This window comes from Adiantum capillus-veneris, chromosome 23 (genome assembly GCF_014529385.1).
Source record: "Adiantum capillus-veneris isolate H3 chromosome 23, ASM1452938v2, whole genome shotgun sequence".
NCBI lineage: Eukaryota > Viridiplantae > Streptophyta > Polypodiopsida > Polypodiales > Pteridaceae > Adiantum > Adiantum capillus-veneris.
This window is the reverse complement of record NC_140953.1, coordinates 38,057,093-38,081,268: the sequence shown is the minus strand read 5'-3', so window position 1 is coordinate 38,081,268 and position 24,176 is coordinate 38,057,093. Positions and strand designations below refer to the sequence as shown.

The following is a 24,176-nucleotide window of genomic DNA, read 5'->3' as shown; positions in this document are numbered from 1 at the left end:
CAGCTAGACCTGGGTCGAGGGGGTCTAGACCAGAGACGAGGGCAAGTTGGACCAGGGCGAGAGGGGACCAGACCAGCAAGGCGAGAGACTTAGACTGCACAGGCGAAGCGAAGAAACCAACTACTCAATAGAGTGAGACTTCAGTTGAGGTCCCACCGTGATCGCCAAAATGGGAGCACCTGTAGCGCGGATAATGTGTCGTGCTCTCTACAGTGTGGGTGCCCCTCAATGCAATGTGCGTGACAATCTCACTCAAACAAATGAAAACTCTCTCAAACAGAATGAAACACAGAAACAACGGATAACAACACAGAAACAATGGATAACAACAGAGACACAACAGTGGACCAGAACATGTGGACTCGACTAGCTCAAAGAACCATGTACAGACTCTGGCGTGGCAGCACACTCCGCTCCAGCCCAGGACTAACAGGTACAAATGGGGTGTCGAGGCTCAGATGTGCAGGGATGGTGAAGCAGTGCTCTGTGTAAGACTTCCTCTAGACGACTACGTGCAAGATAAGATAGAACTGCCCCAAAACACGACTACTCATATGTACAACCATAAGAGCCACCAACGGCCCATAAATGTCCAGCCAGCTAAGTCTATCTCCAAAATGAGTGGTGGTGGTGACCTGGCCACGATGTCCACTAGACCACCGTAGGTACCCTACCACGTGTCACTCCCAGCCCATAGGGTCCGTCCAGTGTGAACCAGACCAATTGTAGCTAACTGTCCAACTGCCTGTCCTGTGAAGTGACTGTAGCCCTGCTACACTTCTTCCGTCGCACAAGGCGTCGGAAAGCAATCCGAGACTGTCTGTAAGTGATGACTCCTAAAAGAAGATCCCTCTGAAGCTGGTCTCTCATCTCTCTGCACTCGTCATCATACCAACTATTCTGGGGCATGCTCCCAGAATGTCGTCTCTTGCCCGGCTGAGTGTGTGGGTATGCCACTGATGCAGCCCCGTGCAATGTCTCAGTCAGTAGCGTGGTGCACTCCTCCACTGAGAGGCCTGTACCATTTGTGCCAGTTGTGCCTTCCATTAGACGGTCCCAGATCACCTCTGAATAAACGAAATCAGTCTCTGGAGTAAATGTATAGCAAGTGTGTGACCTGCCTCCTGATGTCTGGGTTGTACTATACTGAAATTTAACGGATAGTGTCAAGAGAGCATGGTCTACTGCTATGCCCACTGGCCTGGCTCCCACTGTGAAATCCTGAATGCACGGGATAAAGCTCGGTTGTGTCATAACATAATCCACTGTACTGGCCCCATGTCTATGTGGAAAGCATGTGAAACCGGCTGCTCCAGGAAATCGTTGTAAGCCATTAAGTATGGCTAATCCATGTGTAGTCGTCATTTCCATGAGGTATCTCCCATACTCTGTTTGCTCTCTGTCATCTGAGCATCTGTCAAGCCCTAACTCACCCACATTCAACTCTCTAAGCATCTCATCTGAAGTGTCATAGAAGACTGTCTGCGAGTTGCCCGTTCGGGCATTGAAGTCCCCTAGGAGAATGATATCACCATCCCTAGAAAACTCCCAGATGTCATCATCTAGGATAGAGAAAGGCGCCTGCCCTCTGGATGTGGCAACATTGATGTATTGGGAGGAAAGTAACATATGGAAATATATAGGAATCGACCTGTGTCAGGTCTAAGTCTCACCCACATATATCTAGAATGATCATCTCTTCGTACAATATGCAGTAATGGTTGTAGTTCCTCTCTGAATAGCACTGCTGCTACTCCTGAACCTCTACTCCCGTGCTCAGATCTCGTATTTGTCCTGTGAGCTGTTTCCCATCTGTATCCCACCACATGTGGCATTACCTGTCCAGGGGCCTGATGAGTCTCTAAGAAAAACACAATATCCTTGTCTTTGAAACTGTCCTCAAATGCGCCCACGTCCAACCTCATAGACCCATTACAGTTCCAGGTAGCCATCTTCAGTGTGGTCCCAGATGTCTCGCACCGTCATGCAGTACGTCGCTCTAAAATCACCACCCGTCCATCTCTGTAGAAGGCTATCTTTCCCTTCTCCCTTGCCGCTGGAATCTCTGGCATTACCTCTCTCATATGTGCGAGCTGTGAGAGAGTCAGGTCATCACCGAGGAAAATACCTGTCTTCTTGAGAGTAGGCCTCTTCCTCAAGAATTCCTTCTTCTCTTCCAACGAGGGGAAGCGTAGTATGATGTGTCGTGCTCTCTACAATGTGGGTGTCCCTCAGTGCAATGTGTGTGACAATCTCACTCAAACAAATGGAAACTCTCTCAAACAGAATGAAACACAAAAACAATGGATAACAACAGAGACACAACAGTGAACCAGAACATGTGGACTCGACTAGCTCAAAGAACCATGTACAGACTCTGGCGTGGCAGCACACTCAGCTCCAGCCCAGAACTCGCAGGTACAAGAGGGGTGTCGAGGCTCAGATGTGCAGGGATGGTGAAGCAGTGCTCTGTGTAAGACTCTCTCTAGACGACTACATACAAGATAATAGAACTGGCCCAAAACGACTACTCATATGTACAACCATAAGAGCCACCAACAGCCCATAAATGTCCAACCAGCTAAGTCTATCTCCAAACTGAGTGGTGGTGGTGACCTGGCCACGATGTCCACTAGACCACCGTAGGTACCCTGCCACGTGTCACTCCCAACCCAAAGGGTCCGTCCAGTGTGAACCAGACCAACTGTAGCTAACTGTCCAACTGCCTGTCCTGTGAAGTGACACTGTAGCCCTGCTACAAATGATCATCTCTTCGTACAATATGCAGTAATGGTTGTAGTTCCTCTCTGAATAGCACTGCTACTCCTCTTGAACCTCTACTCCCGTACTCAGATCTCGTATTTGTCCTGTGAGCTGTTTCCCATCTGTATCCCACCACATGTGGCATTACCTGTCCAGGGGCCTGATGAGTCTCTAAGAAGAACACAATATCCTTGTCTTTTAAACTCTCCTCAAATGCGCCCACGTCCAACCTCATAGACCCATTACAGTTCCAGGTAGCCATCTTCAGTGTGGTCCCAAAGGTCTCGCACCGTCATGCAGTACGCCGCTCTAAAATCACCACCCGTCCATCTCTGTAGAAGGCTATCTTTCCCTTCTCCCTTGCCGTTGTAATCTCTGGCATTACCTCTCTCATATGTGCAGCTGTGAGAGAGTCAGGTCATCACCGAGGAAAATACCTGTCTTTTTGAGAGTATGCCTCTTCCTCAAGAATTCCTTCTTCTCTTCCAACGAGGGGAAGCGTAGTATGAGAGCTCTCCCCTTTGAAGACTCACCCGTGCCATCACTTTTCTTACCTACCATCCATGCCTTTGTGTGCAAAGGCTTTTCCATCCCCATCATGGATGTAAGGCTTGTGACCTCTTTCTCCACATTGTTTATGTCCTTGAGACCGGTCACTCTCACATGCAGTGCTCGCATCCGCCTTCTTTATTCCTCTTCGAGAGTCATGTTGATAAGCGTCGGCGTACAAGGAGTTTCTTGACCTTTCCCTTTCTTGGCGACCTCAATCCATTTTTCAGCCTCGTCCACCTTTTTCTGTGTCCTTGTTATCATCTCCGCCCATGAAGATGTCTTTGCCACACTCAGTTTGTCTTCCTCTGTGATCATCCTTACCTGTTCCTTAATTTCCTTGATTTCATCTATTACCGAGGGTTGAAATTCGCCTTCCTCTAGTCCATTGCTTACTCTATCAGCAAGCTCCTGTTTAAGGGCTGAGACTTCTTTTTTTTGTAGAGAGAGAGAGAGAGAGAGAGAGAGAGAGAGAGAGAGTTTGATAATAGCAAGAAAGAGAGAGAAATGAAATGAAATGTTATATTAACGTCTTCAAAAGGCCAAAATGACCTATGAGACCAGAAAGTTACAATGTGGTGGATCTGATACAAAGTCAGAGTAACAAAGTGACAACATAACAAAACAAAAAATACTATGGGATCCTAAGTTGGTCGATGTGAACTAAGCAAAATGAGCAGCTGGCTGGGATAGCTAAATCACAGGAGATCCAACATCGCTCGTTGGCGGATCTCATCAATCTCCTCCATGGTAGTAGTCTGACCGGGCGTCATGCATGCCTGGCCAGAGTGCTCCGAATCTTCTGATGTAGCCTCCGTCGATGTTGTGTAGTCCTCCGCAGTCGTGGGCCCCTGGATTTCCCCAGCTTAATCGCTCGGTCGATCAGTGTGCCTCTGGTGTGAGACGAATGTGAGCTCTGTTGTGGGAGTAGCTCCTACGGCTGTCCAGTGTCTGCTCTAAAGAAATCCGTGATCCGTCTCTAAGACTGGCTAGCCTCTCCACTCATCAAGCTACCTCTGTGTCTGCGCAGCTCGAGCAAGAACAAACCCAGGCATCTCTGATCCTCGTATCCCATGACTCTGGAGAGTGGTCCAAAACCCTCTTTGAACAAGCAATGGAAGCGGCCTCGTATCTCGTAGTAGACGGAGCAGCGGCACGTGCAGTGCAACTTTGTCTCGGGCTCCATGTCACACAAGGGGCATGTCCTGGCCTCTGCTGGTACTCCACTGTATCTCCTAGTCTCAATCCGCAACTGGTGAGAAGATGTGCGTAACTGGCCAATAGCAAATCATATCCCATGAGACAAGTGGGTGTCCATGTATCTCGGTCTCGTCACAAAACCATCCTCCGTAAGCTGGAGAAGATGCTCTCTGTAGAAGCCATTTTCGTGCCCAGCTCCTGTGCTAGTTGTATCCATGGCACAATTAAACATAACTGCTAGAAGCTCTGCTAGTAGATCTTTGGCATGCATGAAATGCTCAGCCACTAAGCCATCATGATTATATGCTCTCCCAGTCCTCATCCTGTCAATGGCTTTCTTCGCCATCTCCGCGGTGAAAAAAGCACATGTGTGTGGGCATGGATCGGGGGAGTCGGGAAGGGGCGGTTGTCCAGGTACTGTGTACAAAGATGATGCGTACTTACCCCAGGTCTCTGTAGAGGTAACGGCAAGGGGGGGGACTTCTCATGAAAGAGCCACCATGCCTCACACGAGTCCCGACTCAAGAATAGCTGGTAAAGATCCTGCTCTAGTCGAGCCAAAAATGCCCTCTTCTTCCGCCGCACCAGCTGTTCTGAGGCATGCTCCCTGAACGGCGTCTCTGCTTAGGCTGGGTGTGTGGGTATGCCTCTGGTATGATGAGGAATGCCGCCACACTAGAGCTAGACTTTAGAGGGAGGTGCTTTTGGGGGACATCACTCACAGACAGTCACAGATTGACTTCCAACGCCTACTGCTGCATCATGCAATGTCTGTGTCAGTACAGTAGTAAGCTCCTCCAGAGGTGACCCTGGTTCCTCAGTGCATAGGTGTCTGTAGATCCCGTCTATGTATACAGAATCCGTCTCCCGCATGAAGGTGTAGCGAGTAGGGGCTGTTACCCGTGGCCTGTGTGCTACACTGAACTGGAAGGAGATGGTCATCGACACAAGAGCATGATCCACTGCCACCCCAACCGGTCTGGGCCCAACTGTGAGATCCTGGATACTAGAGATGAGACTCGGCTGTGCCATGACATAATCCACTGTGCTGGCTCCATGTCTGTGTGGGAACCATGTGAAACCTCCCGCATCAGGAAATCTCTGTAGGCTGCAGAAAAGTGCAGGGGCTGGCTGCACCCTTCTCTTATCCCTTTTCACCTAATAGGGGATTTTTTTATTTTTTCCCAGCTGGTAGCCCCTACTGGCAGCATTGCCTCATGCTAGAGAGTTTCAAATAAAGAGGATCAAAAGAAATAGACTCTAAACTTGAAGTCCCACTGAAAAGCCAACTCCATCACTGCAATTTAAATAACAATACCTGCACCTTTGTGTGGGTCAATGGATATTCGATGTGTGTATGCCCCCAAAATCTGGCTCACATCCTGCATTCTTGGGCTTCTCCACAAAGAGCCAGTATTTATAGTATCCATTCTTATTCTTGGGAAAAGTATCTTTGCACCTCACACAATTTGTGGTGAAAATTACTACCTTGATGCATGCACTTCCCAGCTAAGCACTTTGAAAGGGAAGCATTTCTTTTAGATATGAATTCATTGAAAATCCAATTCAAGTTACAAAATAAGTTCCTTTGTTGATGTAAAGTCCTTCCATACTGACTCCTAATAGTAAATGGCATTCTGTCTCCTTGACATCTATATTAGTGGAAGTCATGCAAAGCGATCAACACTGCTCATATCACTTGCTGTTGTTTGTTTAGAGTTGTGATATTTTTCATTTAAGTGGGAAAATCAAAAGGAAAGGTTAGAGCTCAATGAAATCCACTTTGTATACAGGATATTTCTGGAAGCATCACAGAAATGACACTTGAGCTGTACAAATATCTAGTTGACAACCTTCCCCCAACTCCAGCAAAATTTCATTACATATTCAACTTAAGGGATTTAAGCCGTGTTTATGAAGGCCTTACCCTCTCGACAGCCGACACAGTCAAGACATCCTCACAAATGCTTCGATTATGGAGGAATGAGTGTCTTCGAATTTTTCATGACCGGCTAGTCTCTCAATCTGATAAGGAAATTGTGCAGGTCAAATCTTGCTCCATTAAATATACAGACGCAAATAGACTGCTTAATGCTAAGCCTGACAATATCTAAACTGAGAGATAAAGGCTTAACTAAAGGTAACTCAACTCAGTAACAACTTATGGGTAACTGCAGAAAAAAGTACTTGATCTAGTGGGACAAAAGCATGGGGATGATCTGGAATATGTGAGCAAGAATCCCATCTTATATGGTGATTACAGAAACACTTTAAACCTAGCTGAGGCTAGACTTTATGAAAACATGAGGGATTACTCTTCGATTAAGGTTTTGTTCGAAGAGATACTCGACGAATACAACCTTACCAACAAGAAAATGAATTTGGTGATGTTTGATGATGCACTCGAACATGTCACTCGAATACATAGGATAATGCGTTTGAATCAGGTATGCTGCTTATGTATTTATTTGATTGAGCAGCCCCCTTAAAACATAATCTGTGTAGTTGTATTGTCCACACAACTGCTGAGGTAAGAGATTCATGCTGACATCTCACAAAAGGACATCATTATGGCAAATGCATGTAGGGAAACGCTCTTTTGGTAGGAGTTGGTGGAAGTGGGAAGAAGAGCCTGTCAAAGCTAGCAGCATTTGCATCTGGTAGCACAGTATTTGAGATAACTTTGGCTAGAGGCTACAATGAAGACTCGTTTCGAGAGGATCTCAAGAAGCTTTATTCTGTTCTGGGGGTGGAGAACAAACATGTCATTTTCTTGTTCACAGATGCCCATGTTGTAGATGAAGGCTTTCTTGAGTTGGTCAATAACATGCTGACTTCTGGTATGGTACCTGCACTGTTTAAGGAGGATGAAAAGGACGCAATGATTGGCCAGGTCTCTTCCTATTCTGCCTCACAGCATCCCTACTGTTTTTTATGAAGTAAAAAAGAAAACGATAAAATAAAACCTGCTGTGCTGAAATGGTTCTCAATTACAGATAAGGGATCAAGTCCTCGCGGCCGGCATTGTGGATACCAAAGAGAACTGCTGGACATATTTCATTAAAAGATGTCGTAGTAACCTTCATGTTGTTCTGGCCATGTCACCAGTGGGGGATACTCTTAGAACTCGATGCCGAAACTTTCCTGGCATGGTAAAAAAACTCTGCTTTTCAGTCGTGCACAAATATTTTTGAGTAGCATGTTATTGTTTTTTTTTTTGTTCTGAAAACCCAATTCCTTGCTCAAAAGCCCCATTACAAATCCTGACCCATATTTTGCACCTTCTTGAGGACAAAAATCTCTCTCATAGAATCTTTCCAATTAGGGTGCTGCATATAGCTGCTAGTAGTGTTCGGAAAAGTATTTCTCAGCTTGGCCTTGAGCTGATTAGAGATTCAAAACAGCCGGTTGAAAGGAGCGGGGGTAGAAGGAAGGAATTTTCTTTGAAGATGAGAAACATAGTGTAAATAAATGCAATATGAGAAGACTAGCAAAATATGGCATGCATTTTTTGAGCCAATGTAGGTTGAAAAACGTTTTGAAAGATTGGAATCATACCCCCAAAAAAAGCGTAAGTTCTTTTCAGCTCGTAAGCCGACTTTGTGTGATTAAATGCTTCAAACTTCCCCGTGTGTCGCTCATAATAATTGGAGAAATTTGCTCATCTCAAAAGGCATAACGTGTCCACTTAGACACAGAAATAGTGTTAAATATTAAGACTGAGATTATAGCAATTTTGAGACTAATAGAGTCATCTCGTACCGCAGCTGGACAAACTGTATCCAATGATCACAAAAGAGTAAAAAGTTGGAACATTCTATTTCTTTTTCATAATTTTTTCTCTCTACAAGAGTTACAATGAAGACACTTGAGATCATAAGCAACTTTAACATTGAGCTTGAACTTAATCTTTGCACATAATTCTATTCCTTGAACAGATTTTGAAGAAACTGTTTTTGACTTGCTATACAACAGGTGAACAATTGTGTGATTGATTGGCTTACACCTTGGCCAGAGGAGGCCTTGCACTCGGTTGCTAGCGTATTCTTAGATGAAGTTGATATTCCTGAGAGCTTGCGAATGCCAATTGTGCAGCACATGGTAATGGTGCATTCATCAGTTTCAACACTCTCGGTGGAATTCAAGCAGAAGCTCCGAAGGCATAACTATGTTACACCAAAAAACTTTCTGGATTTTATTATGAAATACCGAACTTCACTTTCTACATGTCGCAAAAATAACTCTGATATGTCAGCAAGGCTTTCCGGAGGACTTGGGAAGCTGATCCAGGCAAAACAAGAAGTTGCAGAAATGCAGGTAATGCTTTTTAAGTATGTTTGAATCTCAGTAATGTTTTTTTAAGTATGTTAAGTATGTTTGAATCTCAATAAGAAATAGCTTTTGTTTGTCAAGGAAGAAATGCGCTCTGAACTTCCTTCGAGCTATGTGATCACATAAAGGTCTGTAGCATGTCTTCATAGCCACTGAATTGTGATCCTCGAAGCCCCTCAGGAAGGGACAACTATCTTCACATGATGTATTGGTACAAAGCCCTTGCCCGACCATGCTTTATGGCTAACTTTTAGAAGGGGAGAGTTCAATTGTTTGGGCTATCAGATGTGTGTGTCTCTCGCAAACTCTGAAGTTTGTTGATGGTTGGAATTCTTACTGATGGGGATCATAAAATCACTAAAACTGCTCTCTCGCAAACTCTGAAGTTTGTTGATGGTTGGAATTCTTACTGATGGGGATCATAAAATCACTAAAACTGTTCTTTCTTTCAGTCAACCATTGACCTCTTCAATATCCCTAGCATCGAGGGACACTTGATACTTGTCTGATGAGCATTTCTAAGGAGAATAATAGTGGAGGACACAGAGAAGGGAAGAAAGAAAGAAAGATTTTTTTACGTCCATTAGAGGGTGAAGTCGGCCTATGAGACAAATCAAATATACATGTGTGTCCTCCATCTACGCCCACAGACTAAGCAAGGGTTGTGCTGGTAATGCAATATTGGATTTGTTGACCCTTTTTAATGTACTCCAAAAATTAGAAAGCTGTGAGATACTAAAAATGGGGTTTTGGTTTTAAAGGGATCTGAGTTCTGCAAAAAATCATAGAGAGGAACTTGGCTACTTGCTTCAGGGTCTGGAAAACATGAAGAATGAGAAGAGACTTGAAACATGGTTTTCTTCTAAAAAGATAAAGTCAATACCTAGGTGTAAAAAAAACACTCAATAAATAATACCATGAAAGAGGCAAGAAGTGAAGCACTGACTGGATTTAATTAGCTGATGTTTGTGATCGGCATCTGTTTGGAGACAAATACACTGAAGGGTTATTTATTTACTACAGGTCACACTAGCAGAAGCCAAAATTGTTGTAGATGCAAAAACTGCAGAATGCAACCAGTTGCTGGAAGTAATAAGGTACTGCAAAAAGCCTTGTAATTAGTCTGTCTGTTTCTCTCACAGAACGGAAAGAGTGTAATCCATCCACCATCTGCGTGAAGGTTCTGTCATTATTCATCATGCTACAGGTAAACCCATATGAATATCCAAACAAAGAGAGAAACCTGTAGTTTGAACTTGGGCGATTGTTGCATCTGAGTTTACCTTGAAAGCCATGGAAAAAGTTGCTAATAATGAAATTTTATTTGTGCAAGAAATCACCAAAGCAAGTAATCTTCTCATAAGCACTTCGTCGCTTCAAACCCGTTTTTTTTCATACTGATAACTCTGAAAGCATTCTGAGTGCATGAGAGAGAGAGAGAGAGAGAGAGAGAGAGAGAGAGAGAGGAGATCAGCATTAACACGTGAATCAAACCTCTTTTGGTTGAGGACTTGAAGAAACATGTTGACAGCAATTTGTGTCTGTGAAACAGCCAAAGTACAGCAGAGGTTCAGTCAAAGCAAAATTTTGCACAAGAAAAGCAAACTGAACTTGAAAGGCAGAGTGAGACCATAAGCAGAGAAAAAGAAGAGGCCGAGCAAGCTTTGGTTGAAGCACTACCAGCTTTGGAAGCAGCAGCAGAAGCATTGAACAATCTTAAAAAAGAGGAAATTACAGAAATCCGTTCTTTTGCAAAACCCCACATTTTAGTCCAAAAAGTAAGCAACATTTTCAAGACACGCAAGTCTGTCAGTTTTGGTGTCAACAAATGCCGCACTGTACATTAGGATTCTGCCAAATTTTGGATAATGTGCTTTCAGGTATGTGAATGTGTTGTGATATTGAGAGGCATCAAGGATGTGTCCTGGAAGGGTGCAAAGGCAATGATGGCTGACAACCGCTTTTTAGCCACTTTGATGGAGTTCGATAAAGATGCTATTACAGATAAGCAGGTCTGCACGTTTCCCTTAACTCACACTCTTTTTTTTGTAAATCTGTTTTGATTAATAGAACTGTTCCATAATGTGAAGGCTCTAAAAGCATACATAGGAGAGTTGAAGGATATCCGGGGATACGTCCCAAACATCAAGGGTAAAATATAAGGATTGCCTAAGTGAAATCTTGGAGAAAGGAAAGGGATCAGCATCATGCTGATGGAAAATTCAAAAATTACGTGGGCACCACAAAGACCATAGAGACCAAAATCTGACCTATGTGAAGAAGACAGCAAATCGTTGAAGGGAAGCTGGTTAAGCGGAGATAATGTGCCATGCTCTCTACAGTGGTTGCTGCTCAGTGCAATGTGCGTGAAATCTCACTCCAACAGAATGAAAACGCTGAAAACGATGAATAACAGAGCAAACACACTGACTCAACAATAGAACCTGAACAGCATGGGACTTGCCTAACTCAAATGAACCAGTACAGACTCTGGCATGGTAGCGCACACAGCTTGATGCCCAGAACTCACGGGTACAATGGGGTGTCGAGGCTCAAATGTGCAGGGATGGTGCAGACATGCTGTGCAGCGATGGTGCAGACGTGTTGTGCATGAACTCAAGACTCGAGACGCAAGACGCCGGACCATACAAAGTAGATGATGATGACGATGGCTCAAAACAACTACGGATATATACAACCATAAAGAGCCACCAACGGCTCACAAAATATCCAATCTAGCTAAGTCTATCTCCAAACTGCGGTGGTGGTGATTTGGCCCTGTGTCGGCTAGACTACCACCCGTATCTCGCCACGTGTCACTGCTCGAGCGAGAGTCCGTCCAATGTGAACTTTTAACCCAACTGCAACTAACTGTCTGTCTCGTGCCAATGACACTGTAGCCCTGCTATAGGTTGCCCGCCACAAGACCACTGACCATCTCGGTGAGAGGAACACATAACTGCAAAAAGAAACCACTAGGGTACTGAAAATAGCTGAAACGACACACTAGTGCATATGCACAAGAGAAACTAAGCCGAGCAGCCTGGTCCTGTCACCCAAGAGAGAGTCGTCGCTACTGCTGTACCGGGAGTGTCAACCTCCGGAGGGGGAGCCATCAAATCGATGGTGGGAGTCTGCTGCTAGACTAAAGGCTGTTGGACCTGCTCTCCAAAAACTGGCTGCATGTGAAGGGAGCAGCCACCTGCTGCTCAGCGGATGGAAGCACCTGTCCAGAACTATACTGAGGTCACCACTGACATAGCCATGGAGGTGTGCACCAGCAAAACCATCGCAAGGAAGTCTTTGTGTAGGCTGCATCTGTGGCATGGGGACCTGTTGAGGGTAGTACGGGAACTGCTGAGGCTGAGCATATCCTACAAGGGTCTATACCTATCTCCCTGGCTCCATCCATCCATAACCCCATACCCACTGGATCCTGAACCTCCATATCTTCGTATAGTAGCATTTCTCGAAATCCTTGCACCTGAGCTCGGAGGTCGTCAATGACTTGAGATTAGTCTTTCAATACATGTCATAAAGCAAAAGTAGTAGCATCTCTATCCGCGATCGCACTCTCGGCGACACACGGAAACCCTTCCATAGTTGCATATGTGGCTGAGTGTCGCTGGTGAGTAGCAGCTAATCTCTTTGTACCAAGCTCATTGCTAGCAATAGCCTGTCTGGACTCTGGACTCTAGCAGTATCTCCTCAGATAGCCGAAAGAGCGAGGTAGAGTCCGCCACTGCTAAGGATCCTGCAACGGTGTCTGGTGGGACAGGACTCACAAGTGGCACAGTTGGTGAACTGGTAGGATGCATAGTAGGTGTAGCTGAGACAGGTGGAGGGTGTGTAGGTGAGATAGGTATAGGGGAAGAGACAATTGTAGGCGGGGTATGGAAGGTAGTCACTGTGATAAGAGTGAAGATGGGAGAGGTAGGGAGAGGAGTACACGACAGAGAAGTCACAGATGGGACATCAAGAGTGTGAGCTAAAAGACTAGAGCAAAGCACCGGCTTTGTAGAAGGAGCGGAAGTCGACGATGAGCGTTATACAGGGTGCATCGCCTTAGATTGTTGACTCTCTGATATTGGCAACGAAATTGATGACTCGACTGCGTCTTTCACGACTTTGGCCCTCTTCTTCTTCTTCTTTTCTAGGGTGGGATCCGCCACATGGGTAATGATAGGGAGAGGAGTACACGACGGAGAAGCCACGGATGGGAGATCAAGAGTGTGAGCTGAAAGACTAGAGTAGAGCACCGGCTTCATAGGAGGAGGAGCGAAAGTCGACGATGAGCATCATGCTGGGTGCGTCACCTTAGATTGTTGACTCTTTGATATGGGCAATCAAATTGGTGACTCGACTATGTCTTTCACGACTTTGGCCCTCTTCTTCTTCTTCGTTTCTAAAGTGGGATCCGCCACATGGGCAATGGATTTCGTTTTCGCTTTTGAATGCACACGTTGCATAGGGGTCGTGGGAAGTAGGGGCTAGGATTGGTCAGGTGGGTAAGGACGATAGCAGGTAGATAGGGACGAGGGTTGGGGGTCGAGGGGGTGGGTAGGGTCGAGGGGTGGGGAGATAGGGGCGAGGGGTAGAGATGGGCGAGAGAGGGTGAGTACGGGCGAGGGGGGGTGATGAGGGACGAGGGGAGGGGGTGGGTAGGGGCGAGGGGGATCGTGAGTAGGAAAGAGAGAGGGCCCTAGGGCTAGGTAGGGGCGAGAGCAAGTAGAGAGGGGATAAGGGGTGGGTGAGGGCAAGTATAGAGGGACAAAAACGCATATGAAAAAAATATATATATATGGAGCTAAATCAAGGGTTTGAAGATCAATTACTTACAGAGGTCTGCCACTTTTAGGTGTGGTGTCATCGAGCATTATAGATGAAGAAGACGTCTTTATCAGAGTAAAATGATATCGTGCTGCTCAATCATGGAAGCTGGAGCACACACTAAGGGCACTGAGGGCGATGGGAAGAAGAAGAAAGAACAAGGAAAGAATAGAGAATTCACGTCGTAGGAAAGTATCCAGAAAAAACCTGTTGATAATTGTTGGCCGCCCGGACGAAGACTGGAAGTTGGTTTTGACAACAAGAGGTTCTTAGTTGAGTCGTGAGGGTAATCCGATAGAATTGAAAACCAGCACTTTGGATAGAAAGCGAACCCAAGGCAATTGGTGGAAAATAAAACACAAAGACCATGGAGAGGAGACAGCGAAAAGAGGTAATACCAATGACAGATTGTGAAGTGGAATTTCCATGAAAAATATACCCTACTGGGGGCCAAATTGACAGTACATCGAGGCAAGAAAATTGAATGGAGACAATGGCCCAAATACAAGAAGTTGTAGGACAGAACTCCACATTGGGTGGGTTGCAGTTGGTAAGAAATAAGTTTAAGGAGAGGGACACAGATGGCCACATGAGAGGCTGATGGGTTTGCAGGGGAAACATGCTTTGGGTGAGGTTAAATGAATAGAGAGAATGGGAATGTTGAGAGGATGGGGATGCCGGAACTTAAACTGATATTATGACAACTACAAATGGCTTACTATGAAGGATAATAGCATTTTACTCTTGAGCCATTTACAAGCGACAAGGGAACACCATCCAAAGTGACTAATTGTATGCTCCTTGTGGTAAAATCTCTTGTACTCTATATGGCCCTTGCCAAGCTGGGACCAGCTTCTTTGCCTCTTGCTAATATCTTGCATGATAGAGCAGCACAAGCGAGCCTGGTACTATTTGAGGTTTGCGAAGGTGACGATCATGCCATGCTTTATGATGAACTAGCTCTTCTTATCGAGCTTGAGAAGCTAATCTGCGGCTCTCATCCAACAGAAGAGACGAGAGACATAAGCAGAGTCCATACCCGAATCGGCACGCAAACTGCCTACTCAAGGAGATCCTAAGTTGAATTCATACGAAGCTATGGCTTCCAAGCCGAAGGCTAGTTGAAATGGTGTGTAATTGGTTGTGGCATTGAAAGAAGTGCGGTATGCCCAGAGGGTGCCATGGATAGCTCATGACGTCGGATGGAGATGACATGCTTTCCATAGAAGGGCGATAAGAACCTTGTTTGTGCTCTCGGCCTACCCATTGGCCCTAGGGTAATAGGCGCAAGATTTGCAATGAAAAGTCTTATAGTTGGCCAGCAAAGTTGAAATCAACTCATTAACCAAGTGACTGCCCCGATCACTGGTGAAGTCCAAGGGGCACCCAAACGTGCACAATATATTTTCATACAAAAACTTTGCTACAGTATTGCCAGTGCAATCAGTTGTTGCTAGTACCTCTGCCCACTTGGTTGCATAATACTCCCGATTACCTGGTTGAGCCGGGGGAGAAATTAGACCCACAAAGTCTAAACCCCATCGCTCAAAGGATAACCATGCCATGAAGACCTGCAGAGGACGGTTTGACTGCTTACTTGGTTTCAGTCCACAATGTTGACAAACATCACAAACTTTGTCGTGAGCTATTGCATCCCTAAATACTAGGGCCATCATAGACCACTCTGTAGAATTTTATGGGCGGTGATGTGACCAGAATAATGGCCACCAGTGAGATCGTTGTGGGCATCCTCAAGAATGTGCTCAACTTCATGGGGGGAGACACACCGCCTCAAAACACCATCTGGTCTCAACTTGTAGCGCTTGCCTCCAATCAGAGTGAATGGACGAGACTTCAACAACAATCTTCTCTTCTGTAAGAAAGATGCATCCTCTGCGTATAGGCCAGTGGATAACAAATGCGAGACATCGCCGTACCCATTCCGGAGTGATATCCACCTTAAAAAGACTACTATCGGGAAAGTTGTCCACAATCCCTATAACTGCCTCACTTGTTTGAATGCGAGAGAGATGGTCAGCCATGACGGAATGCTTGTTGGGTCGGAGGACCACCTCAAAATCAAACTCCTGAAAGAGAAGTAACCACCGCCACACTCGACCTGCAACTTGTTGCTTATTAAGCAGATAGCACAGAGCATGGTGATTAGTAATAATTGTTTAGTGGACCCCTAATAAATAGTGAGGAAATTTTTGAGAGCATACACAATAGCCAAACCTTCCCTTTCTGATGTGCTATAGTTGCGCTCTGCCTTAGTGAGCAGTCGACTTGCATAGTGAATGGGCCGATCCAACGTCAGCATAGCACCCACAACCGTCTGACTAGCATCCGTATGTACATGAAAAGTGAGAGACCAATCAGGGGCAACTAAAATAGGTGCTTCAGTCGAGCTCCTGCACCTGTAGGGTCACTTGCCCTTTAAATTAGACGAGATTCCTCGCAGGAAATCTCTCTAATTGTCATGCACAAGCACCCACGGCTTTCTCGAAGCTCCCATAGCGATAACTTGCAGTTTAGGTGCAAAACCCTAAACCTGCAAAAAAACACTGCTGGCTGTAATTTTCTGTTTCGCATCATTTTGAGCAGAGCAACCACGTCTACTCGTGTCTCAGAGGCTCCTGCACGCAATGGGACAGTTTCCCTATAAATGGGACGAGTTTTCACGTGAGAAAACTCTCCGTTTTTGCATTCCTTCGCTACGTGCGTCTCAGACGCTCCCGCACGCAATGGGACAGTTCCCCTGTAAATCGGACGAGTTTTCACGTGAGGAAACTCTCCATTTTCGCATTCCTTCGCAATGGAACTATGCATACCTGTAGGGATTAGCAATTAGCTAATCCGGTTCCTGTGCAAACGCACATAAAACCCCAGAATTGTACATGGTCATCTGAGAAGCCCAACTAGTGGGGTATGACCATATGTGCGAAGGGGAGAGAGAGATGTGCAAGAGCAAATCATCACGCTACATAGAGCAAGGGAGAAGGCAAGCTTTCCATTAAAGTTGTAAGCACCTACAACCCTACTCACACACCCTGTGTAGCACAATTCTGATGTCCAAAAATCAGCACCCACTCAAAAATGGGCACCCCCTCTTGGATAAGCCCCCACTGTCTGCTATTTGGCGTTCAGTTGTCAGGGGATTCTTGCATCCTTGAGATTGGGTTTTCTGACAACCCAAATTAGGCAGCTCAGTGCAATTGAAGGTTGGAATTGATAATTTATTTGGCTAGCATTCTCCTTTGCTGTTAATGGAAAAACTGAACGTCCTGTTTTTTAAAACATGTTTGAAAGTACTGTTGGTGTATGCGTAATGTACTAACTGCTAATCTGTTCACCTTCTCTCTCTTGACATTTAGATGAGGGCTCTAAAAGAGTATTTCAAAGACCCGAAACTTACACTCGATGAACTCATGAACATATCAACCGCCGGTGCGGGACTCTTGCGTTGGGTCGTGGCAATGACGAATTATGCAAATATTGCAAGAACTGTAGCACCAAAACGCCAAGCAGTAGCTACAGCAGAAAAAAACTTAAAAAATGCACAAACAGAGCTGGAGAACATTGAAGAAGAGGTAGATTTCTATGTAATCAACGAGTCGAGCACAGCATCACTTTTTTGCAATTATACAGCTAAATCGTATGAAAGGTTTGACATTTAATGCTTCACAATGGCTCTTCCTCACGTGGATGTATATTGCATGCAGATAAAAGAGTTGTCTAAGCAACTGCAGATTCTACGAAGTCAATTTGAATCAAATACAGCTGAGCAGCAAGAACTGAAGAAGAAAGCAGACCTCATGGAAAAACGACTCAATGCAGCTTCCCGCCTCATTGAAGGGCTTGGTTCTGAACACGAAAGGTGGTCAAGGGAAATAGAAGAGCTTGCTGTCGCTAGAGAGAAGCTTTTGGGAAATTGTTTGATCACCTCAAGTTTCTTAAGGTTGCCCTCTTTTGCACTATATACTGGGAAATGGTGCAAAAGTGTGAGAGTTCTAACCCAGTTTACTTGCATGTACCTTGCAGTTATACTGGAGCCTTTACAATCGATTTCAGAATGCATATGTTGAAAGAAATATGGTTTGTCGATATCCAACGAAGTAACATCCCAGTGACTCTACCTTTTCGACTTGAGGGATTGTTGACAGATGAGGTTGAAATCAGCAGATGGATCAGCGAAGGGCTTCCATCAAATGAACTCTCTGTACAAAATGGCATCCTCACAACTCGAGCATCAAGGTTTCCGTTATGTATCGATCCACAAATGCAGGTGAAACAAAATCAACCAATAGTCTAGAAGTTCTTAAATCTTATTGATGGTGTGCATTGATATGCATAGCATGGCTCTGAAAATGAAGTAACCACCCCTTTACAGGGGCAGAATTTGGTCTGCATCCATAGCTCTGATCATGGGAGCTCTGGGATAAAACTGTTCTCTGATTGTCTCGAAGACTGTCCAAAGTCTGCCAATATCTTTCCTCCTTGTGTATAACTGCAACACTTGAAAGTTCAATTGGGTTGTCACAATTGTAATCTGTGCAACAAAATGTGTAACATCAAGGTCCATCCAAGCCTGTAAAGGTTTCCATTATGCTATGCGCTACTAAGAGCATGCCATCACCCATGCAATCTTAAAAACATAAGCATCTTGCTATACAAAGATGACAGACTTTGCAGACCAAAACCTTCTTGGAGTAACTCACCACCATGCACATTTCCAAGATTGCATCTTGAGAACAGAACGTCTCCTCAATTCCCTGAAAACCAGGGTCAAGCATCGAAAGCTTTCACCCACAAATCGCCTCTCAAGCTGCATACATGATAACAATCGTAGCATGAGAGGAAACCCTTTCAATCAGTCCACTTTCGTTCGGTTACGAGCTGGTGTGGGCCAGATCCAGACACTAAGGTTGCTGGATTTTTTTCTAACGAATCACCCATTTTCTGTAGGCAATCAACTGGATCAAAAAGAAAGAAGGCAAGCTACTGGAAGGAAGAGTAAAAACTTTCAACGACACTGATTTCTTGAAGCAGCTTGAATTGGCAGTGCAATATGGATTTCCTTTCATGTTTGAAAATGTTGATGAGTATATCGATCCAGTTATTGACCCAGTGCTTGAAAAAGCTACTACATCATTGCCAGGTGGAAGAAAAACGGTCAAACTCGGTGATAAAGACATTGAGTGGGTAATTCTCCTAACCTTTGAGATCCTCCTTAAATTTTGATTGTTATGCATTTCCATAGAGAGCTGCAGTCTTGAGTCCACGCAGTATTGATTGGATTGACTGCACTTTCATGGTATTTCACCAATATCAATAAGGTGCAAACTCCAAGCAATAATGAAAGGATCTGGTTAATCAGGATGATAACTTCCGGCTATACCTGGTGACGAAGATGCCGAATCCACACTATGGACCAGAAATATCTGGTAAAGCTATGATTATCAATTACAGTGTCACTGAGCAAGGGCTTCAAGCACAGCTGCTTAATGCAACAGTAAGAACCTCTCAATTTTGCACTATAATCATGCTGCATCCAAGATTAAATAAAATTCTTTCTTTCTTGACAAAGGTAAAACATGAAAGACCGGACTTGGAAGAGCAGCGAGAGGTGTTGATTCGGGATAGTAGTGAGAATAAAACGTTGCTGAAGACTCTTGAGGATACACTTCTGCGGGTATGTCGTGCGAAAATGAAGAAAGAAAAGATAGCAACTGAGGTTTGTGGGAGAGGAATGCGAGAAGCGCGGTATTGCTGTCTAAATTCATTTTGTGCCTTTGTTCTTGTGCAGGAGCTAAGCAATGCAACTGGAAATATCTTGGATAACGAAGAGCTTTTGTCAACTTTGGAGGGTGCCAAATCAAAAGCATCTGAGATCTCCCAGAAGCTGGTACTTGCACAGGAGACAGCTCTGGAGATTGAGCAGGTAAGGCAGCAATGGCCCTTAACAAAAATTGGCTTTCTAAAACAAGCCTTAGTAAAGAAACGAGTCAGACAGACATTTAGCTTTTGCAAATAAAAACTTTTGCATTTAAGTGAAAAGCATTGAATGATTAAAATCTTCTTTGATATTTTAGTTTGTAAATGGGTCCTTTCATTTAAGAGCCTCATATGGGTCCTTCTCACTGTTTTTGTTTTAGAATGCCAGGGCCCAGCATGACCTGTTTCTTAACCTTGCTAGGTGATAATGTCTTACAAAATGAACTTTCTTTTGCAGTTGCGGCTTCGCTACTCACCTGCTGCAAAGAGGGGAACTATACTTTTCTTTGTTATGGCATCCCTTTCTGCAATTAACAATATGTACGAATATTCACTCTCATCATTCCTCCAGACTTTCCAGATTTCCCTTGAAACAAGTAAACAAGATGCAACGCTTGAAGGTCGGCTCCGAAGCATCATAGATGCCCTCACATATGATGTGTACAATTACACCTGCACAGGACTCTTTGAAAAGCATAAACTCATGCTATCCTTTCAAATGACAATAAGTATTGCAAATGGTGAAAACCAATTGAATTGGCAGCACTTAAATTTCTTTCTGAAGGGTAACCTAGCCCTTGAAAAATCCCCAAAGCCAAAGCCTTATGAGTGGATTCCGGACCAAGGGTGGCAAGACATTGTGGAAATGATTAAACTAGGACCACAATTTGCCGCAGCTGTTGAACACTTGGAGAGCAATGAAGCAAGTTGGCGAGCATGGTATGAGAAGGAAAAGCCAGAGGAGAACCCTCTGCCGGGAGACTTGAGCGAAAAACTGAAGACATTTGAACAACTAATTGTGTTGCGTTGTTTTCGGATAGATCGCATCACCGTTGCTTTAACGGTAATCATACTTTAGTCTTACAGTAATCATTCCTTTTCGATGTGCATACATAGATGAAATAAGAAATACCCCTGTATTTTGTTGACATTCCCAAAAAATCCCTAAGGTTTTTAAAAACTCCCGAGATACCCTTGTACCGATTGTGGATGGATTGCTCCAATTCTCACAATAATCATTCTATCTTAAGATGCCTTCGACAAGAAACTTTCACCAATGTGCTCACAAATAGTGGCAATTGTGTCTACTTAATAATGAACAATTTCATCCTGTGAGTTCACAATACCTTAAAAAATCATGATCCTATCATCTTCAATCAAGGAGGGACCAATCTCCTTACGAAACTTTTCATAACAACAGGCCTAACGAGATGTTTGCAAGATTGACAAGGGGTATTTTGGGTTTTTTGGTAAAATTTAAGGGCATGCTGGGAACTTTTAGCAAAGTTTCCCACATGTGAAGGGTATTTTGGGAATTTCCACAAATTAGGGGCATATTGGTAATTTTCCAAAAAATTTATCGTCGAATGATGCTTCGAAAATTGTTTCTCAACACTGTTTTGCAACTTCCCTAGTTGTTTTATAATGTCTCATTTAACACACGTCTTGGAATCTTAACAGAGGTATGTCATGGAGCAAATGGGGGAGAAATACGTAAGCCCACCAGTCATCGACTATCGAAGCATCCACAGGCAGAGTTCAGCTTTGACACCTGTCGTTTTTATTCTCAGCCCAGGTGCAGACCCAGCATTTGATGTCTTCAATCTGGGAGAAGAACTAGGCTTTAAAGCAGGCACCAAGCTTAAATACATGGCTCTCGGTCAGGGCATGGGACCAAAGGCTCAAGAAATCCTAGAAGCTGGTGCAGCTCGCGGATTGTGGGTCATGTTGCAGAACTGCCATTTGCTCCCTTCGTGGCTTAAAACTTTGGAAAAAATACTGGAAAAGCTTCAAAAGCCGCATGCAGATTTTCGACTCTGGCTCACCACAGAGCCAACTTCAGTTTTTCCATTAGGGGTCTTGCAAAGAAGCCTCAAGGTGGTCACAGAACCGCCAAATGGACTCAAGCTGAACATGAAAGCCTCATATGCAAAAATATCTCAAGAGATGCTCTCTGATTGTCCCCATTGGGCTTTCCAAACACAGGTACACAAGAACTACTGCTACATAAATAAATTAACAAGATGCCTAACGGTCTTTCTTTAATCCTGTGACGCGAAGCTGAAACTCACAAGATAGTAAGGTTTATACGTGAGCGAAAGTCATGGTGAGACCCCCCTGGCTCTCCTCCCAGTCCTCTGTTGATTTTGCGCTTCTTGGTGGGGGGTCATATAATCATAGGTTGTAAATAAATCCACCAGACTGCTAGAAAACCTTAAAAAATGCAACCAATTCTGTTTGTTCCATCGGAGTTCATAAAATCATAGATCATAAGTAAATACACCAACTGCAAGCAAACGTATGAAAATGCAATCAATTCTGCAGGTGTACGTTCTTGCATTTTTTCACGCTGTGGTGCAAGAGCGCCGAAAATATGGCAGGCTTGGATGGAATGTCGCATACGATTTTAATGAGACAGACCTTAGAATCAGGCAAGATATTTGATGAATCTTACAACTGCTAACTGAGAAACGGTATTTATGCTCATATGTGCACGCATTAGAACCAATTTGCTTTGATACTTCACCACTTTATTACACATACATAATTGGTCCCTTTTCTATTCTGTATTTGCAATATCAAAAACCTGAGATGCATGTCCTCACTATATGCAAAGACTTCTATACAAACATATTAACACACAGTATACAAACAAAGTAATAGGCACAAACAATGAAGCACAAAAAAACTCGAGATTGGCCATCAGGTCAAAAGTCCCTTGTTGATTGATTAAATATCTAAATCATCCAGCAACTATGGTCGAATTTTAAAACTAGCAATTAAGTAAGATTGCTGTTACAATACATACTTAATCAATTTAGTAATCTGCCGAGTTGTTTGACCTGTGTGCTCTTTTTTTCTGATTGAAGACTATCAAATATTTGTATGAAAACATAGCTGTACAAACCTGCATATACCCAGACATCTTAAAACTAGCCCATATCAGTGCAAATTTCTCAAAAAATCGAATACCCAAAAGTTGAAGATATTTACTAACAATTCACTTTGTTGCATGCAGCCTTCTTTTGATTGCAACGTACCTAAAAAAGACATGGGACAACAAGGATGACACTATCCCATGGGGCACTCTCAGATATCTTATAGGGGAAGCCATGTATGGTGGGCGTGTCTCGGACTCTTTCGATAGGAGGATATTGAAGACCTACTTGGAGGAGTACCTTGGAGACTTTCTTTTTTATCCATACCATCCCTTCCGGTTTTTCACAGCATCTAGTGGAATCACATATAAAATTCCTGATGTTGGTCCCAAGGAGAACTACACCTCCTACATAGACTCCTTGCCTTTGGTGCAAACACCAGAAGTTTTTGGTTTGCATGCAAATGCTGACATAAGCTACTACACGACGACAACCAAAAAACTGTGGAAGGATTTGGTGGACCTGCAGCCTCGAGGCGGCGACAGCCAGGGAGGCGGTAAGAAAGAAGACATCATCAACAATGTTGCTGCTGATTTACTCAAGAAAATTCCTGCACCGTTTGATCTTCCTAAGATCAAGAAGGACATCGGAACACCAACTCCAGTGCAGGTAAACGTTCCTCTCTCATTTTATTTATCCTTGCATTACAGTGCATTGGCTTCTACATTGGTCACTCAAAAAATCGACAGCAGACAGCTGTTGAACTCATAAAGCAGTCTGATGGTATCAGCAAAATATAAGCCTTGCTTGTATAAAATTATGCAGGTTGTATTGCTGCAAGAGCTTGAAAGATGGGACAGGTTGGTGGTATGCATTGAACAAAGTCTTCACAAACTCCAGAAAGCCTTGGCAGGAGAAATTGGCATGAGTAAAGACCTTGATGATTTGTCAACAGCTCTATTCAATGGGCAACTGCCAGCCTTGTGGCGAAAGCTTACACCTCAAGTATCTCTCTCTCTCTCTCTCTCTCTCTCTCTCTCTCTCTCTCTGGATTTCCTGAAGAAGAGACCGACTCTAAAGAAGACTGGCATCTTTCTTGGAGATGACCTCACCCTCTCGCACATTGCTCATATGCAAGAAGTAATGCCGGAAATTAGAGCAGCAAGGGAAAAGGGGAAGATTGCTTTTTACAGAGATGGAAAGGTGGTGATATTGGAGCGACGTCCCGCATGACGGTGCGAGACCTATGGGACCACACTAAAGATGGAAACCTGGAATTGTAACGGTTCACTTCGTCTTGATGTAGGGGCCTTTTGAGGATAGCTTCACAGGGAGAGACATCATCTTCTACTCTGAGACGCATCAAGCCCCTGGGCAATCCATGCCACAGGTGAGCGGATATAGATGGGAGACAGCCAGCAGACAAGAGACCAGATCAGAGCATCGAGGACGAGGCTCAGGGGGAGTGGCAGTTCTATTTAGGGAGGAGTTGCAGCCATTGATATATATAGCGCGCAAGGATGAGCATGCTAGGTACATGTGGGTGAGGCTCAGGGCAGAGACGGGCAGATACCTCTACATTGCTATCTGTTACTTTCCTCCTAGTACGTCAGTATATGCATCACCTAG

General features: G+C 44.3%; 2 protein-coding genes across 13 annotated transcripts in view; one reads left to right on the top strand and one right to left on the bottom strand.

The window, feature by feature from the left end:
* The window catches only part of LOC147427662 (uncharacterized), a 141,833-nt gene that overhangs the window by 84,321 nt on the left and 33,336 nt on the right, over positions 1 to 24,176 (bottom strand). For 3 of the 12 annotated variants that reach the window (XR_015185956.1, XR_015185955.1, XR_015185953.1), the window contains exons 2-3: positions 22,478 to 22,576; positions 10,339 to 10,385 (exon numbers count right to left, since the gene is read on the bottom strand). Coding sequence is in view for 3 of the 12 variants with exons in the window: in XM_086496528.1 (XP_086352654.1) it covers positions 18,000 to 18,223 (224 nt within the window). In the remaining 9 variants the exon portion in view is untranslated. Of the gene's footprint in view, positions 1 to 7,230; positions 7,367 to 7,478; positions 7,657 to 9,760; positions 10,015 to 10,087; positions 10,251 to 10,338; positions 10,386 to 17,486; positions 17,626 to 17,988; positions 18,224 to 18,392; positions 18,500 to 22,477; positions 22,577 to 24,176 lie in introns of those variants that run through there. The other 9 variants (XR_015185952.1, XM_086496529.1, XM_086496530.1 and 6 more) reach the window with 7 other exon arrangements.
* The window catches only part of LOC147427663 (dynein-1-alpha heavy chain, flagellar inner arm I1 complex-like), a 316,587-nt gene that overhangs the window by 259,569 nt on the left and 32,842 nt on the right, over positions 1 to 24,176 (top strand). The window contains exons 51-70 of the mRNA XM_086496532.1: positions 6,306 to 6,557; positions 6,690 to 6,959; positions 7,100 to 7,405; positions 7,509 to 7,664; positions 8,488 to 8,829; positions 9,868 to 9,941; positions 10,397 to 10,622; positions 10,725 to 10,856; positions 17,049 to 17,264; positions 17,397 to 17,632; positions 17,716 to 17,959; positions 18,640 to 18,876; positions 19,052 to 19,186; positions 19,262 to 19,366; positions 19,481 to 19,615; positions 19,907 to 20,512; positions 21,130 to 21,654; positions 21,994 to 22,100; positions 22,688 to 23,216; positions 23,373 to 23,552. Coding sequence (XP_086352658.1) covers positions 6,306 to 6,557; positions 6,690 to 6,959; positions 7,100 to 7,405; positions 7,509 to 7,664; positions 8,488 to 8,829; positions 9,868 to 9,941; positions 10,397 to 10,622; positions 10,725 to 10,856; positions 17,049 to 17,264; positions 17,397 to 17,632; positions 17,716 to 17,959; positions 18,640 to 18,876; positions 19,052 to 19,186; positions 19,262 to 19,366; positions 19,481 to 19,615; positions 19,907 to 20,512; positions 21,130 to 21,654; positions 21,994 to 22,100; positions 22,688 to 23,216; positions 23,373 to 23,552 — 5,013 coding nt within the window. The remainder of the gene's footprint in view (positions 1 to 6,305; positions 6,558 to 6,689; positions 6,960 to 7,099; positions 7,406 to 7,508; positions 7,665 to 8,487; positions 8,830 to 9,867; positions 9,942 to 10,396; positions 10,623 to 10,724; positions 10,857 to 17,048; positions 17,265 to 17,396; positions 17,633 to 17,715; positions 17,960 to 18,639; positions 18,877 to 19,051; positions 19,187 to 19,261; positions 19,367 to 19,480; positions 19,616 to 19,906; positions 20,513 to 21,129; positions 21,655 to 21,993; positions 22,101 to 22,687; positions 23,217 to 23,372; positions 23,553 to 24,176) is intronic.